Source organism: Daucus carota, chromosome 6, assembly GCF_001625215.2.
Source record: "Daucus carota subsp. sativus chromosome 6, DH1 v3.0, whole genome shotgun sequence".
Taxonomy (NCBI): domain Eukaryota; kingdom Viridiplantae; phylum Streptophyta; class Magnoliopsida; order Apiales; family Apiaceae; genus Daucus; species Daucus carota.
Genome location: NC_030386.2, coordinates 34,432,753 through 34,451,609, shown reverse-complemented (window position 1 = coordinate 34,451,609; position 18,857 = coordinate 34,432,753). Strand labels below are relative to the sequence as shown.

Below are 18,857 nucleotides of genomic sequence, written 5' to 3'. Positions count from 1 at the left end.
ATTGACTGGGACAGAGGGAGTAGAAGAGAAATATTTTCTAAAGTCGGCCAAACAACGCCCAAAGGTTGTCAGGGTCAAATCAACAATCAAGCTATCAAGGAGTTGTCGTTCAATGAGTTGTGCGGCTCCTTCAAATTTCTAACCACCCTAAACAACTTCTTTACAAAACTAACCACCTTTTTTTTCACTTCACAAAACTGACTACCCTAATTCATTCACTCCTCGGGCGAACATAAAATTAAAGGGCTTTATATGTTCGCCCCTTCCTCGGGCGAACATCACAAAAAAATATATATATGTTCGCCCTTCCCTCGGGCGAACATACAAGGACTCTAAACTCCTCATACAAGGACCTGCACCACCTGCAGCTGTGTCGGAGTTTGAGTCTCCAAAGTTGTATATATATATGGCTGGTATTTTACAGTCTTGAGAATCTGTAGCCGCACCCTTCACTTGCAAAATTAATATAAATGCATACAAAATTCTGAGGAACAACATTTTGTTGAGGGAGCACACATGCTTTTGCCATTTATATATTGTATCCACATCTATCAAAACCTTGTTTAACCGGTGTTACAAAAATGGGGAATCGGACCAAATCGGTTGAGCTACCGATTCAGGGATTAATCGGAAATCGGGGATTAATCGAAAGGATTAATCGGTGTGAAAATCGGATTTATTTTAATATAAAAATATTATTTAATATTTAGTTATTATTATATTAGCTATTTAGTAACTAATATATTTGCTATATTCATAAACTTTATAATTACTCATATTTAAAGTAATATGGTATTTTAATTCTAATAATTTATCACATATACTTCGATTAAGAAATATATATAAGGATTAATCGGATTTCAAAAATCGGATCGGTGGCCAACCTTGCAGGGGATTAATCGGTGTGGAAAAATTTAATTTATAAATAATAAATTAAAATTTTCAATTAAATAAAATTTGAAAAAAAAATTCAATTTTTTTTTAAAATACTAGCTTATAGCCCGTGCAAGGCACGAGAGCTTTTTAATTATTTAGAAATTTTTTAAATATATTTTAAATGGTGTGGAAAAATTTAATTTATAAATAATAAATTAAAATTTTCAATTAAATAAAATTTGAAAAAAAATTTCAATTTTTTTTAAAATACTAGCTTATAGCCCGTGCAAGGCACGAGAGCTTTTTAATTATTTAGAAATTTTTTAAATATATTTTAAATGGTGTGGAAAAATTTAATTTATAAATAATAAATTAAAATTTTCAATTAAATAAAATTTGAAAAAAAAATTCAATTTTTTTTAAAATACTAGCATCAGAAGCTCTCGTGTGATTATTTTGCTAGTATTTTAAAAAAAAATTGAATTTTTTTTCAAATTTTATTTAATTGAAAATTTTAATTTATTATTTATAAATTAAATTTTTCCACACCGATTAATCCCCTGCAAGGTTGGCCACCGATCCGATTTTTGAAATCCGATTAATCCTTATATATATTTCTTAATCGAAGTATATGTGATAAATTATTAGAATTAAAATACCATATTACTTTAAATATGAGTAATTATAAAGTTTATGAATATAGCAAATATATTAGTTACTAAATAGCTAATATAATAATAACTAAATATTAAATAATATTTTTATATTAAAATAAATCCGATTTTCACACCGATTAATCCTTTCGATTAATCCCCGATTTCCGATTAATCCCTGAATCGGTAGCTCAACCGATTTGGTCCGATTCCCCATTTTTGTAACACCGGTTAAACAAGGTTTTGATAGATGTGGATACAATATATAAATGGCAAAAGCATGTGTGCTCCCTCAACAAAATGTTGTTCCTCAGAATTTTGTATGCATTTATATTAATTTTGCAAGTGAAGGGTGCGGCTACAGATTCTCAAGACTGTAAAATACCAGCCATATATATATACAACTTTGGAGACTCAAACTCCGACACAGCTGCAGGTGGTGCAGGTCCTTGTATGAGGAGTTTAGAGTCCTTGTATGTTCGCCCGAGGGAAGGGCGAACATATATATATTTTTTTGTGATGTTCGCCCGAGGAAGGGGCGAACATATAAAGCCCTTTAATTTTATGTTCGCCCGAGGAGTGAATGAATTAGGGTGGTCAGTTTTGTGAAGTGAAAAAAAGGATGGTTAGTTTTGTAAAGAAGTTGTTTAGAGTGGTTAGAAATTTGAAGGAGCCGAGTTGTGCACCTAAAAGTAGCAGTGAAAGAAACACGCGTTACTACTGTATAGTCCACACAGGTCAATTGAAAATCCTCACTCGTCCAAACTCCAAAAAAAAAATAATAATACTCCCTTCGTTTCAATTTACATGTCTACTTTCAAAAAAAAAATTTGTTTCAAAATACTTGTCTATTTCAACTTTCAATACAATTTTATATTTCCAAAGTCAATTCTACTACACATATTACTTATTTATATTTTCTAAATCAATCTCACTCCACATATTTTGATCATTTAATGCAATTAATTTGTAAACAACCACTTTTCTTAAACTGTGTGATTTTTTTAAAGTGGACATCTAATTTGAAACGGAGGGAGTAATTCAATTCACACTCTCTACGAGTTATCGCACGGAAAAACACATCAAACAGCAAAAATAGTTATTTCTGTTATTATAGATGATAAAAGATATAAAATATTTTGGGATGCACTATGCAGGATTTTCTTATTATATTACGGATTAATTTGACATTGTCTTATACTCATGATCATGAATGATAGAATAGAGTTACTGTATTTGACATCAAAACATTGCGGTGGGGGGAAATTCAGCGAGAGCTTGCAGGTGGGAATCTTTCCTGCTAGTGTTCTTGGGCATGGAAGACAGTGATGAGGAAAAGAGCACTGCTTCCCCCAAATCTTGTTTTCAAATTTTTTCCTAAATAATGTAACAAATAAATAATAATATTAATTTGAAGGTCTATGTGTATACAAAAGATTTTATTATTATTAATATGAGTTCAAAATATATATTAATATGTATTTTAATGTATCTCTAAATAATTTTAAACTCACTCAAACGATCTCTTAATATTTTCTCGTTGCCTAAAATGTAAATGTTTATATTTTAAACTTTGCGTTTTAATTTTCTGAGTATCCGTTAACACGTGTTGAATAGCACTAGAGCCCATATGCAAGCGAGCCAAGAGCCCAAAACACACAAATATCTAGAATGGTGAATGCATTCATCACAATATCTCAAATATCCAAAATTAACATTTCAACATTTAATACTGTTTGCTTATTCATCTCGTTTACCCATTTTCTCAATTTTTCGAAAGCCTCTTAATTTAGAAAATATCGAAACCCATAAAAAATATATTTTTTTTATTAAAAACATGTTTTTTTGGATCAGTACAAGTAGGTAATAAACACAAAGCAGTGACAACATAGGAAAGAAAAAGGCGTGTGAAAGCAAAAGAACAGTGGGTTCATTTTCGTCATCATTCCAGAAAATCTCACAACAATAATCCCCTTCTTATAAATACCCCTGTACGCTTCAAACGTTACACAGACTTATCATTTCTATTCGACAATCAAAAACGTTTTTCACCCCCTCTCTTTTTTTTATATATATTTCGTGTAGGCGGTTTCGTTTCCAATTTGCAAGCTTTTGAGCAACCCTTTTGTCTTAAATTAAGATGGTCATCTTTAGTTTTCAACAAACAGTCAAGATAGACGAGACCCAGTTGGCGAATTGTTGAATTCAGTTGTTTTTGGTTGATTTTGAAGAGCCCTTTTCAGGTTTATTGGTTTCTTGATTTAATTTGTAAAGATTTTGATTTTTTGTTTACTGTTTTTTTGTGTGTTCTTAAGGGCTGTTTGATTTATTGGTTTGTTTTGTTGTTGTTGATTTGTTTTGTAGATTTCAGTTTGATGGAGGGTAGGAGAAGATACAGGGGAGATAAGTATAATCAAGAAGCTACAAAAGCTAATAGAAAGTCATCTGGAGGTATGTGTACACTCTGTTTTTTTTCTTATTTTGTGTGTGTGTGTTTTTGTCTCTGTTAAATTTTTTCTTTATGTCAATGTACAGTGATTTTTTTTTTCCTATGAGATTTGTGCTGTTTGTTTGTGTAAATTTTGTGATGAATTTTGTTAGGATTTTTTAAGGGTTTTGAATTGTGAATTTCGTGTGGATTTTTAGATGGCAGTTTAGTGAAGATGAACCTTTTTGTCTTATCTGTAGTTAGCACTTAGAACTTAGAACTTGCAATGTTGGAATTTAAGGCCGGCTTACATTTTTATCTTCGCCAGATGTGAATCAGGCTGTAATGTGCTACTGTTTTCTTTAATCTGGGATGTTGTAGTTTTAAGGTTCTTGTGTCTTTTCTTTTGAAATCTTAAGGTTTTTGTGCCCTAATGTGAATTGTTTCAGCAAATAAATTTTAAAGTTCATATCTTTTGTATGCCATTAGTTGGTCCCTTGGATAATATTTTGATGGTGTGTACTTTTTGTATGATTTGGCTGTTATTTGGTCTCTAGTAATTATGCCTTTCGATGTAATTGTATCCTGTTAATATATACTAATCTAAGCTATATTTGATTCTTGTGCTGAGGGCTATTCTGTAATTTTAATTGTGTAAGACTGTATGTAACTGGTGATTGGTCCCTTCCGGAGTAATGTTATGTTTGTTATGTTGTTAATGGTAATTTAGTAGAATTACAATATAATAACAAATTAATTAAAAGTTGGTAGTCATGTATATTGACCTGCAAAGAACTATATAGTAAGCAGGAGGTTAGAAATCAGTAATCGTTCTTGCTAATTATGTGGAATAACTTTGAAGGCACAATGTCCTGTTTGTCACATCTAATTTTTGTTATTTCTACTGTCATTAGTCTTTAACTAGTTCTTACGATGCAGTATTCATGAACTTTGTTCATGTCTTGGTGCCTTACTTTGTTTCCTTTTTTCCACCCTCACTTCTCAGTATGTAGTTTTCGAATCCCGAGAATGATAAGTAGAATTAAGGATAATGCTGATCATATCTCTACAGGTGATTGGCAACAAACTGTCCCTTCATGGGAGAAGAAGTTTTGCACTTCAATTTGTAAAGTTCCGTGGAACAGGATCGTGGATGCTAAGAAGTATATGCACTGCCATGACAATGTGGTTAATTGGGATGATACTGCTGCGAAAGAAGCATTTGACAATGCCAAGATGAGGTACTACGCAGAGACACATGGTCTTCCTTGTGAGATAGAAATGCCAGATCCTGATGAATATATTGATGAAATTGACTGGGATTGCCGCGTTGATCAAGACCTGCTACATGACTTGGTGAAGAAACCAGTGGATGTTGATACAGCAAGGAAACGTGAGAATATCGTGATTTTTGGTGACAGTTTCTTACAAGATCAAGGATTCTCGAGTACAGGTTGGGGAGATGTTGTGGAAGAATCTAAGGAAAATCCTAATATTTCATCTAACATAGACGGAGATAAACCTTGGGAACAAAAGGTTAGTCAAAACGATGGACCTGTTGAAGGCAATGCATGGACAGATTCAGGCTACAATGCCTGGGGTTGGTATGACAATAATAACACACCCATGGGAGGTTACGGATGGGGAGATGGTTGGGGGTGTAGTGGTCCCAGTGGATGGGGAGATGGTTGGAATGATTCCCAGGGTTGGTATCATTATGGAAATAGTAATGCACAAGAGTATGTGGAGGAAGATCCTAATGCAATATATGGGGGTTCATCGTATGGAGAGCATCCATGCAAGGGTTCATCGTATGCAGAGCATCCACGCAAAGGGGGGGACACTGGAAATATTGATCAAGGATTTTGTGTGCCGGAGCACAGTGGTTACCTTCCACCAGATAGTAGGTATTATAACAATAATTACATGCCAAGGCATGAATACTCACAGTTTCAGGGCACCAACTACCAAAAGAATCAGTCCAGGAGGAAGGCAGATGGCGCGAGAAATAGAGTAAATTTTGTGTCTGAACAGCAAGCAACGAATAAGTGGAGTGCTTCAAGGGAGAAGTTCACGACCTCATGTGCACCTGTCGTTAGCAATGTATCTGGCAAACGCCAAAATCGCTGGAGCATGGATAAGCCAGTCTCTTGAAACCCAGAAACATTTCTAAAAGTAATTCCAAATTGGATAGAGCTCCGTTCGGCTCGTTTGGTTGGGTTAATTTAGGTTTGAGCTTGACTTTTTTGAATGTGTTTGTGAAGTTAAAGTATCATTTGTTTGTTTGTTGATTTTTTTTTTTTAAAATGGGTACCATTTATGTGGCCAAATTTCTCTATGTTTGTGTTTCTTATTAGGAAAACTAGTGAATAAAGCCGCGCTTCGCGGCGGCGTTATAAATTTTGATACGAATTAATATTATAATAACATAAAATTTGAGTCATCTTTCCGTTAAACATATCACTAATAAAAAAAATATTATAATTAGTAAAGAAATTTGTTTAAGTGGTCATCTTGTCAAACACAATATTAATAATAAAATTACATGAAAGACAATATTAATTCATAATTATTATTTTTATGATAAAATTAAATATTATAATTTAAATCAAAATTAATTTGAGCAGCTCTCTTGTCAAACACAATACTAATAACAAAATATTATAATTTAGATATTAGTTTGAGTCGCCATACTGTCAAACACAATACTAATAAAAATTATTCTAATTATGATAAAATTAAAAATTATAATTGGATAAAAATTATTTTGAGCCGCCGTTTTAACAAAAAAAATATTATAACATAGATAAAAATTATATTAGTCATTTTCCGTCAAACATAATACTAATAGAAAAATTATTATTATTTAGATAAAAATTAGTTTGGGCCGCCTCCCGTGCCCATCAAACACAATACTAATCAAGAATCATTTACATTATTATAGAATCAATATATGATTCCTATTTCATATATCCTATTTTTTTTGTAATTATTTGGAACCGCCGTTTTAACAAAAAAAAAAAAATTATAACATAGATAAAAATTATATTAGCCACTTTCCCGTCAAACATAATACTAATAGAAAAATTATTATTGTTTAGATAAAAATTAGTTTGGGCCGTCTCCCGTCAAACACAATACTAATTAAGAATCATTTACATTATTATAAAATTAATATATGATTCTTATTTTATATATCCTATTTTTTTGTTAATTATTTTTATTTTATGATTCCTATTTATTAGTTAAAAATTATTATTCTTTTATGTACCCAATTTTTTACTATTAGTTTTTTTAATGATTAATATCTTTACAATCCTTAATTTTCTATACGAAATTAAAAATAAAATTTTAAGGCTAAATCGAAAATAAAAATCGTACGTATTACCCTACAAATAACCCGAAGGGTAGCGGCTGCGGGTTTCTAAGTTAAAAAAAAAATCCTAAATATAAATTGTATTTTATCTATGATTGTTAAATAAATATAATCCAACTCCTTTTAGAATTCTTAAGTAAGAAAAAAATTGTATTACCTTTAAAATCCAAAGTGAAAAGAATTGTATCATCTTTAGAATTCAATAAGAAGTAGTAAATAAAAAAGAAAAAGAATTGTATCATCTTTAAAATTCAATAAGAAAAGAGTTGTATTACTTTTAGAATTCTTGAACCATATTTTTGAATTATAATTGTATTTTCTCTCCGAAATTTAAAAAAAATTAGAAGACTGAATCGAACAATTCTAGAGACGCCTTGCGGCGGCGTTATAAATTCTGTAAAAATTCTGATATGAATTAATATTATAATAGCATAAAAAATATTTTGAGTCATGTTCCGGTTAAACATATCACTAATAAAAAATATTATGATTAGTATAAAAATTTGTGATTAGTATAAAAATTTGTTTAAGTGGCCCTCCTATCAGACACAATACTAATAAAAAATTAGTTTTAGTCGCCCTACCGTCAAATACAATACAAATAAAAAATTATTATAATTATAATAAAGTTAAAGATATAATTAGATAAAAATTAATTTAAGTCATGGTCCCGTTTTAATAAAAAAAATACATTATAACTTAGGTAAAAAATTGTTTTAACCGTTTTCCCGTCAAACATAATACTAATAATTTTTTTATTATTTAGATAAAAATTAATTTGGACCGCCCTCCCCTCAAACACAATACTAATTAAGAATATTTTTTTATAAATTTTAATACGAATTAATATTATAATTGCATAAAAATTATTTCGAGTCATGTTCCCGTTAAACATATCATTAATAAAAAATATTATAATTAGTATAAACATTTGTTTAGGACTTTAAGATTTTAATAAGTCATATATTAATATATTTTCGAATAATTTTTGAAGCGCGGCGGCGTGATAAATTTTGATATGAATCAGAATTATAATAGGATAAAAATTATTTTGAGTCATCTTTCCATTAAACATATCACAAATAAAAAATATTATAATTGATATAAGAATTTGTTTACTAACAATAAAATTAGTTCGAACCCCCCTCCCGTCAAAGACAATATTAATCCATAATTATTATTTTTATGATAAATTAAATATTATAATTTAGATTAAAATTAGTTTGAGCCGTTCTCTTGTCTAACACAATACTTATAACAAAACATTATAATTTAGATATTAGTTTGAGTCGTTTTACTGTCAAACACAATACTAATAAAAATTATTCTAATTATGACAAATTTAAAGATTATTTTGAATTGTGTAACAAAAAAAATATATTATAACATAGATAAAAAATTATTTTAGCGACTTTACCGTCAAACATAATACTAATAGAAAATTTATTATTATTTGGATAAAAATTAGTTTGGGCCGCCTCCCGTGCCTGTCAAACGAAATACTAATAAAGAACCATTTACATTATCATAAAATCACTATATGATACCTATTTTTTATATATTATTTTATTTGTTAATTATTTTTATTTTTTGATTCCTATTTATTAGTTAAAAATTATTATTCTTTTATAAAAAAAAAAATTTAGCGGCTTTCCCGTCAAACATAATACTAATAGAAAATTTATTATTATTTAGATAAAAATTAGTTTGGGCCGCCTCCCATGCCCGTCAAACACAATACTAATCAAGACCCATTTACATTATCATAAAATTAATATATGATTCCTATTTTTTATATATTATTTTATTTGTTAATTATTTTTATTTTTTGATGCCTATTTATTAGTTAAAAATTATTATTCTTTTATGGTTGTAATTTTTGTTGCTATCAGTTTTTTTAATGATTATTATCTTTACAATCCTTTATTTTCTATTCGAAATTTAAGAAAATTATAAGACTAAATCGATAATAACAATTGTACGTATTACCTTACAAATCTTAAATATAAATTGTATTTTATCTATGATTTTGTTAGTTTGAATAAATATAATCCTATTTCTATTAGGATTACTAAATAAGAAAATAATTATCTCATCTTTAGAATTCAATAAGAAATACTAAATAAGAAAAGAATTGTATCATCTTTGGAATTCGATAAGAAAAGAGTTGTATTACTTTTAGAATTCTTGAACCTGATTTTTTGAATTATAACTATATTTTCTCTCCGAAATTTAAGAAAAATTAGAAGACTGAATCGAACAATTCTAGAGACGTCCGCATCCTCCTTTATATATATACTAGTGAAAAAAGCCGCGCTTCGCGGCGGCGTTATGAATTTTTTATAAATTTAGACAAAAAATTGTTTTAGCTACTTTCCCGTCAAACATAATACTAATAAAAAAATATTATTATTTAGGTAAAAATTAATTTGGGCCGCCCTCCCCTTAAACACAATACTAATAAATAAATTTTTTATAAAGTTTGATACGAAATACTATTATAATTCCAAAAAAGTTATTTTCAGTCGTGTTCTCGTTAAACATATCTTCAATATATATCTTATCGAAAAAAAATTGTTTTAGCTACTTTCCCGTCAAACATAATACTAATAAAAAAATATTATTATTTAGGTAAAAATTAATTTGGGCCGCCCTCCCCTTAAACACAATACTAATAAATAAATTTTTTATAAAGTTTGATACGAAATACTATTATAATTCCAAAAAAGTTATTTTCAGTCGTGTTCTCGTTAAACATATCTTCAATATATATCTTATCGAAAATAAGAATTGTATATATTACTTTACATATCTTAAATATAAATTGTATTTTATCTATTATTATTAGTTTGAATAAATATAATCCTATTTGTTTTGGATTACTAAATAAGAAAAGAATTGTATCATCTTTAGAATTCAATAAGAAATACTATTGTATCATCTTTAGAGTTCAATAAGAAATACCAAATAAGAAAAGAACTGTATCATCTTTAGAATTAAATAAGAAAAGAATTGTATTACTATTTTAGCCACTTTCCCGTCAAAAATAATACTATTAGAAAAATTATTATTATTTAGATAAAAATTAGTATGGGCCGCCTCCCGTGCCCGTCAAATACAATACTAATCGAGAATCATTTTACATTATCATAAAATCAATATATGATTCCTATTTTTTATATCCTATTTTTCTTTATTTATTATTTTTATTTTATGATTTCTATTTATCAGTTAAAAATATTATTCGTTTATGGTTCTATTTTTTTTTTGCTATTAGTTTTTTTTTATGATTATTATCTTTACAATCTTTTATTTCTATTCAGAAATTTAAGAAAATCCGCGATCTGAGGGGAAATTGAAAGAGATAATTAATGAAAATGATGAAATTAGACGCATGGAGGTTGTTAATTACATGTTCGTACCTCGCTTCGACATCTTGATCGATCCGTTATCTCTCTCGGAATCTCTCCCTGAGGCGCCGTTGATGAGGGGAGGAGGGGTTTATATGGAGATCGGGCTTGTCTAGGTTTTAAGTGAATATTACTTCGTCAATAAAACGACATCGTCAGGTTCACTTGTTCACTTTCTTGGGAGGGAATTTGGTCGCCGCCGGTGCTCAATAAATAAATTAAATTATAAATTTTTTTATTTGAAATTTAAGAAAATTATTAGAATAAATTGGAAATATAAATAGTATTTATTCTATGATTGTTAGTTTGAATAAATATAATCCTATTAATTCCTTTTGGGATACGTAAATAAGAAAAAAACTGAATTATAAATAAATATTCGATAGAGATGAGAAGATTGCAATCACTACTTTTTGAAAAAAAATTACAAAAAAAATTATAAATTTATAACTTTTGAGAATAAGAATCGTACTCTTTTTAATAATTTTTATATTAATATATAATTAACAATAAGAATTGTATCACCCTTATGATTCCTGAATTGGAAAAAGAATTGTATTACATTTGGAACTCAATAAGAAAAGAATTGTATGACCTTTAGAATTCTTAAACATGATTTTTTGAATTATAACTATATTTTTCTCCGAAATTTAAGAAAAATCAGACGACTGAATCGAGCTATTCTAGAGACGCCGGTATTCTCCTTTATATATATATATTGATTAGAATTCTTGAACCTGATTTTTTGAATTATAACTATATTTTCTCTCCGAAATTTAAGAAAAATTAGAATACTGAATCGAACAATTCTAGAGACGTCCGCATCCTCCTTTATATATATATATTGATGCTAGAGACCCCAAAAAATTTTCCCAAAAAATTTCCCCAAATGACGTGTCGAAGTGTGATTGGTTGTTTTCACTCCCATAATAATGAGACCCCCCTGCAGATTCATCAATCATCCAATTATAATATTCCAAGTGTTTGCCACGTCATTTGGTAAAGATTTTTGGGGAAAATATTTGGGGTCTCTAGCATTGCCCTTCTTATTATATGGTAGTGTTTTAAATGCTATTGAGTTGAGGAGCGGTGAAAGAGGCTCTAGATTTGATCCTCATGCAGGCTACTTGATTTGGGGAGGCAGGCAGTGGTGATCACTTTGTTCCCTTCTCTATATAGCCATCACCTATCATCAAAGAGCTGAGAGCTGTATGCAAACATTGCAACTGGTTAAAAAGGGACTGAAAGGTGCATACTAGCTTACCCAAATATAACAGAGAAAATGAAAAGCTACATACTCTATACCCTTTTTATAACTGCTTCTCTGTGAGATAACATTTTAAAAGTAACCTTTCTATGAACCCGACCCGAGTATAAAGAAAACCCGAATCTGATTAGTGAATTTTGGTTATTGAATTGTTTTGGGCAACCCCCGATGAATTTTGAAATATTGAATTTTATAAAGACCAGGAGTTGTACCCGTATTATCCTGGGCCAAGGCCCAAATTTTAAAAAAACAATAAGAGCATGGTTAAGAGTCCATGGCAAATTAAAAACACACCCCAGCCATATTCATCCCTCGTCTATACAACGAATAACTATGTTTGTCGAAGGAATCTCAATTACTCCCTCTGTCCCATTTTAAGTGATGTTTGACTTTTTAACACGTATATTGAGGTGTAAAAAAACAATATCAACACTCAATAAAAAAATTCAATTCTTATATCAAATAAAAGTTTAGATTCTAAACTTTTATTTGATATAAATTTTATAAAGAATAATTATGTTTAGATGTGATTTTTTTAACGCTTTAAAATACGTGTAAAAAAGTCAAAAACAGTTAAAATGGGACGGAGGGAGTATAACAAATAGTTATATTTTATTCTCAAAAAAAAAAAACAAATAGTTATATTTGTCGAAGGAATCTCTAAAATTAAAGTGATATATTCTATTTATAACACAAAATATTTTTAAATTATAACAAATTAATAATAATCAATATCATTAAAATAAAATGTTTTACAAATTCAACAAATTTTACCTAAAGTATCTCCAACCATAAAAAAACCCCTTAGTTAAAATGTGGGTTGGCATACCAAAAATAAAAAATACAGCCAACCTCTCGAAAAACTCAGAGCATGTACAATGACGTTGGTTATAATGGTTGGCTAAATTAGACCTGTAAGACATTATGTAAAATTCGCCGAACCTTTAAGACATTGTGCTTCAATGGTATTGTCTATATTAAGTGACTATAATTTAAAAAGGGTTAATTATAAAGTTGGTCACTGAGGTGCGCTTAATGTATCAAGTTGGTCACTGAACTCAAAACGGTATCAAGATGGTCACTGAAGTCAGCATAAATATCAAATAAGTAACTTGAAATATGAGTTCAAGTAGTAAAAATATTATTTATAAAGTTTTACACATTATTTTTAAATGTTACCACGATCAACTAAAAAGTTATGACTTCTAGTAATTATAATAATATATTTATATTTTATCAAGTTTATTTATTATTTATATTTTATTATATAGTTATTTTTTTTGTTTTAATTAAAAATAAATAATAAATAAACTTGATAAAATCTAAATATATTATCATAAATATTAGAAGTCATAACCTTTTACTTAGTTTTGGTAACATCCAAAAATAATGTGTAAAACTTTATAAATAATATTTTTACTGCTTGAACTTATATTTTAAGGTACCTGTTTGATATTTTTGGCCAATTCAGTGACCATCTTGATACTATTTTGAGTTTAGTGACCAATTTGATACATCAAGCCTACTTAAGTGACCAACTAGATAATTAACCCAATTTTTAAAAATAATATGTTGTGTTTGGTTAGGGTGAATGATTCCGGAAGGAATGGAATGAAAAATGAACTATGTCATGGACAATTATTAAAAAATTTGATTCTTTCCTTCATTTCATTCTTTACATCATGTGCTAGATATCACACCTTCAATTTGAGATGGAATGCTCCATTCTTTCCTATCCTCAAATTCTTCTCAAATCTCATCATAGCAATTTTGCACCCACTCATTTTTTTTAGAAAAATTTTCTTCTACCACTACTATTTTCAAATAATTTTAGACATTTCATTTCATTCCCCCAAATCAAACACAACATAAAATTAATATAGAATTGAACGCTCGGAATCAATTATCAAACGCTATACATAAACTTGTATCCACGTTGCTTCATAATTTCCTAACAAACTCTGCACTAGATCTCTTATTCCGACAAATATATCAATTACTGAAATGGATATGTTAAATATGCTTTTAAAATTATCAAAATACGTCGTCGCTGCGTAACTTAATCTGTAATTTGACAGTTGACAGGCACACGCAAATTCTTTATCACCTGACGGTAGTTTCGTTGTATAATCAGAGAAAAACTTGTTGTTTATTTTTGTCCACATGCATCGCGAATAATTAACTCGAGATCTACGGAATGTTAATTAAGTACTTTACCTATCAACTTGTTCAAGGGGCTATTTGGTCAAACTTAAAAAAAGTGTTTCCATGCTTAAAATGAAAAAGTGGATTAGAAGTGAGAAGTAAAAAAATTAATAAAGTGTTTGGAAAAAAAGCAGAAGCTGTGAAAGAGAAGCTAGCATTCTCAGCTTCTTAAAAATGCTTCTGTTTTTTTACACAAACGGATCAAAAGAAGCAGAATCTGCTTCTGAAAACCAAACACCCCCAAAGTGTGTACCTCTTCTTCTTCTTTTCTGTCAGAAGCACAAATATTGAATCGTTACAAATATCCATAAGTTTATATTTACAAATATTTGTAATTAAGTTTGTAGAAAAAACCCGTAACTTATTACAATATTAGCGTAAGATTTTAATTGAAAATACAGTCCGGCACAACTTTTAGGTGATAGACCGGAAGTCATCTTTGATTCCGGAAGACGTCTATTTGGATAATATTAAATCAAATTTTCAAAAAAAATCAAAAAAATCAAAATTTTAATTCATGTAGAAGATACCTTCTAACAGTTATTTTATTTTTAAAATTTTAATGATGAAATTTATGATAAAAGTTAATATTAATTTTCACCTGAATAATTTATTAAACTTATTTTTATTATTATATTAATAATAATCAATAATTTATTAATAAAATATAAAATTTTCTAAGCCGATCAATTTTTTATTTTTTTTGTAGTTAGTATCTTAGATCAAGTACTCCAACTATGAAAAATTATAAAATATATAGATACTCTTGTGAAAAAGTCACATTCCAATCATACTTTTTTTTATTTTATATTTTAGCCAAATTATTATGAATGACTATATATATCGACTCTTAACAAATCTGTAACAAATGTCAAATATTATATTAAAACAATACGTCTATTTATAATTATAACATATTATATTTAAAATATAATCAATCAATATAACCAATTAATATAAAAATACATACCATCCAAGCAAAGTATGTTACATATCCATCAAATTTTACCTGACATTTTACGTATATTAGCCTATTATCGTAACGAACCTCACACTCAAAACTATATAATATTGTTTTAAATTCCATCTAAACGGTTCTAAAACACTGGTGTATAATTTTATCACATCAACATACGTATCTGTCGAAACGTTTTAAGTTGTGCACACTACTGCAAAGCAGAAAGTATAAATTAACTAATCTAGTTAATTTCACTAAAAAAAAAACTAATCTAGTTAATTAATTAAGCTCAACTAGTTCATACACATACCGGCCAGGCTGCGCTGTGAGGCCCTTCATTATAGTGTTCCGGTGATGGCTGCCAAATTAATTCATTTATTTATCAAAAAGATTCACTTTTAATTCTTTTTGCTACTATTTTAAATCAGTGCTACTGCTTTAACATACTTCGCATCTTATTATACAACAAACATGGACTCATAACAAAGATTCGTATCAGAAATCTTAGATGTGCTCAGGCTATAAATTCACTTCATTCCTCAGCTATAATACATGCCAAGCAAAAGAAAGAGAACAACCTAAACGCCGTTATGAAGAATTTTACTAGTTCTATTCTTTTTCCCATCTCACTTCTTTTTCTATTGTCTTTCTCCTATGTGAATTCAGCCAATCCTTCTGGTTTCATCAAATGTGTTACTAGGAATTCGCAAGTCTCGAAAATCTTAGCAAGCAATGTCCTTGCTCCATCCGATTCTTCTTATACAGCAACCTACGAATTTTCGATGCGAAACCCTCGTTTCAATACATCCGAGCGCCTTAAGCCCGCGGTGATTGTGACGCCCGTGGCTGATTCGCAAGTCCAAACGGTCGTCAACTGTGCCAAAACATTCGACATGCAGATTCGGATACGGAGCGGTGGACACGATTTCGAGGGCCTTTCGTATAGTAGCACGTACCAAAATGTACCTTTCGTTTTGCTTGATATGATTAAGCTGAAATCGGTTACGGTGGATGCTAAAGCTAAAACGGCTATAGTTCAAGCTGGTGCAACGCTTGGTGAGGTTTACTACTGGATTTATCGAGCAAGTGGAACCCTAGCTTTCCCGGCTGGTGTTTGGTCTACGGTGGGAGCTACTGGACTCATTTGTGGCGGAGGGTATGGCCCGTTGAGGCGAAAATATGGGCTTGCGGCTGATAATGTTATCGATGCCCGATTAGTAGATGCCAAAGGGAGGATTCTTGATCGACAAGCAATGGGAGAAGATGTGTTTTGGGCTTTAAGAGGTGGCGGTTGTGCTAGCTTCGGGATCGTTCTTTCTTGGACGCTAAACCTAGTGGATGTACCCGAGAAAGTGACTACTTTTCTTATTCAGCGAACTCTTGAGCAGAATGCTACAAAGATTATTCATCCATTCCAAACTATTGCACCGAAACTCCCGAAAGAAGTCGACATTAGGGTTCGAATAAGTACTATCGAGAGTCCAACAACTGCTCGTGGAAAGACCGTGGAATTATCCTTCACAGGCTTATACCTCGGTGCTCCTGATGTGCTACTTAAATTGATACAAAAAAAGTTGCCTCAACTTATTATGGTGAAAGAAGACCTCAAGGAGCATACGTGGATAGAAGCTGTGATGGAGTCTTCATTCTTCAACATGTTCGAAGACACTTATTCTCCCGAGGATTTGCTTGACAGAACTTTCTTGTTCGATCTTCCCACAAAAGCAAAATCAGATTTCGTTAGAGATCCGATATCCGAAGAAGGCCTAGAAGGGCTGTGGGAGAAGCTTCTAGAAGTGAATCCAGCAGAAACCACGATTATTTTCACTCCCTACGGAGGAAGACTGAGCGAGATAAAGGAATCGGCTCTTCCATTTCCGAACAGAGCAGGTACATTGTACATGGTGTACACCAGAGTACTTTGGGTCGGAGACACTACGAAGAAGTTGGAGTGGATAAGGAGCTTATATAGTTACTTGACTCCTTATGTATCAAACAATCCGAGACGAGCTTATTCGAATTACGATGATATTGATTTGGGAATCAATCCTGCGACAGGGCCTATAACGCTTGCAGATGCCAAGGTGTGGGGAAAAGCTTATTACAAGAGCAATTTCGACAGGTTGGTTCGAGTGAAAGGTATGATCGATCCGGATAATTTTTTCAGGCACGAGCAGAGTATTCCTCCTTTTCTGCCCAAGGCAGATATGTGAGATGTCGCATGGTTGTTTCCTTATTACAATGTTGTGTGCACAGGCTAAGCTTGCAGTACTTAGTTTCTGTGTTGTTTGTGTACCGAATCTTGTTGTTATACTAGATGTAATCTCCATGTTCGAAGAAATGAGCGTCGGGTAATAAATCCACAGGAGTGTGCTACCTTTGATTTATTCTTTCGTCAATCGAATTACTCTATAGCGCACCAGGTCCGAAACTAGGAAGAGCCATTAATCTACTAGCTAGACATATGATCAACAATGTCGTAATTTCCGGGATGAAGGAAACGACTCACCAGTGATATATTAATCATGAAAGGAATTTAAAGGAATTGTGGAATTAAAAAATGAAAATTGTCAAAAGGACAAGTAGGTAAACACTGGCGGGTCATTAGTAGTAATGTGTTTGCGCAATTTCCCTCGGTACATAAAAAATGAATTAATCTGATTTCATTACAAAGTATATTTTTACACTTGAGCTCAAAACTTCGTAAAAATGCATATCAACTTCAAATGATAGTAACTAGAGAGAGCTATAATTCTATAAATTGTATAACTATTGATATTCTGTAGTTCAAATTTCGATACTCAGATGGATTTATGTAGGTTGATCCAGTTGAGTCACGGGAGCCGATTGTCTCCAGAGTTCGTTCATCACATTTTCTCACCATGAAAATCATTATAAAAATATAAACTTCATTTTCAGAAAACAAAAAATATCACAACGACTGTAGAAAACTTATTTGATGATGTCTTCAAAATTAAGATTATATATTAAAGTCGTCACAGCATTTGAGTGTGGGTAATTATAAAAGAAATAACCCTAAATACTGAGCATGAATATAGAAAAATGTTAAAACAGTTAAAGTCATACAAACACTTGATTAAAATCAAGCACATTTTTCCCGTTCACCCTTGTGGGGCGCATTATCTGTCTACTCGTTTTATATCTTTCCATACGTCCGAATGACAAACTGTGAAGCGTGCATCTTTTCTAGACTAAAAAACAACCAACTACTTGGAAATTTATAAAAGCAGATCGTTCAAATCTTTTGACATAATGTTCTTTGTATTAAAAATTGATACTAGGTTCCCTTCACGTGACCAAATAGCCTTAACCTGATGATGGCAGTCCGCACTGAGTCTTGACAGAACCATGTTCACCTTTACATATTTCTAAAGTTTGCGCTTTCTATTGTTATTCTAAGGGGAGAGGGCATGGAAAGTGATATTACTTACTTAAAGCTCTTTGACTGTTGTTCATTTGCAATCTTTATTAGTACCAACTTTTGATAAAGATAAGGCTTCTGAATTATGTTCTTCGAGTACCATGTAAGACTTCACGTGTTTTTACTGATTTTTTTCTACATCGTTTCGAATCTTTGTTAAGTGCGAAACTCCCTCTTACGTGTACTTTTCTTCCCTTCCCGCTTCTGAAGCTAGTTGCATATAACTTTGCTTTAACAAGTAT

At 30.6% G+C, this 18,857-nt stretch overlaps 2 protein-coding genes across 2 annotated transcripts; both read left to right on the top strand.

Annotated features, from left to right (window-relative positions):
- Nucleotides 1-3,456: 3,456 nt before the first annotated feature.
- LOC108224795 (uncharacterized) lies at nt 3,457-6,248 on the top strand. Its single transcript, XM_017399517.2, has 3 exons — nt 3,457-3,772; nt 3,894-3,980; nt 5,030-6,248. The coding sequence occupies exons 2-3, from the start codon at nt 3,905-3,907 to the stop codon at nt 6,109-6,111; spliced, it is 1,158 nt and encodes a 385-aa protein (XP_017255006.1). The 5' UTR covers nt 3,457-3,772; nt 3,894-3,904; the 3' UTR covers nt 6,112-6,248.
- Nucleotides 6,249-15,664: 9,416 nt separating this feature from the next.
- On the top strand, nt 15,665-17,560 carry LOC135147141 (berberine bridge enzyme-like 8). Its single transcript, XM_064079937.1, has one exon. It carries the CDS (start codon nt 15,764-15,766, stop codon nt 17,384-17,386), a length of 1,623 nt encoding a protein of 540 aa, XP_063936007.1. The 5' UTR covers nt 15,665-15,763; the 3' UTR covers nt 17,387-17,560.
- Nucleotides 17,561-18,857: the final 1,297 nt, after the last annotated feature.

Coding starts and splice junctions, on each gene's coding strand:
- LOC108224795 (XM_017399517.2), top strand. CDS start 3,905: ATGGAGGGTAGGAGAAGATACAGGGGAGATAAGTATAATCAAGAAGCT. Junction 3,981..5,029: donor TAATAGAAAGTCATCTGGAG/GTATGTGTACAC, acceptor ATATCTCTACAG/GTGATTGGCAACAAACTGTC.
- LOC135147141 (XM_064079937.1), top strand. CDS start 15,764: ATGAAGAATTTTACTAGTTCTATTCTTTTTCCCATCTCACTTCTTTTT.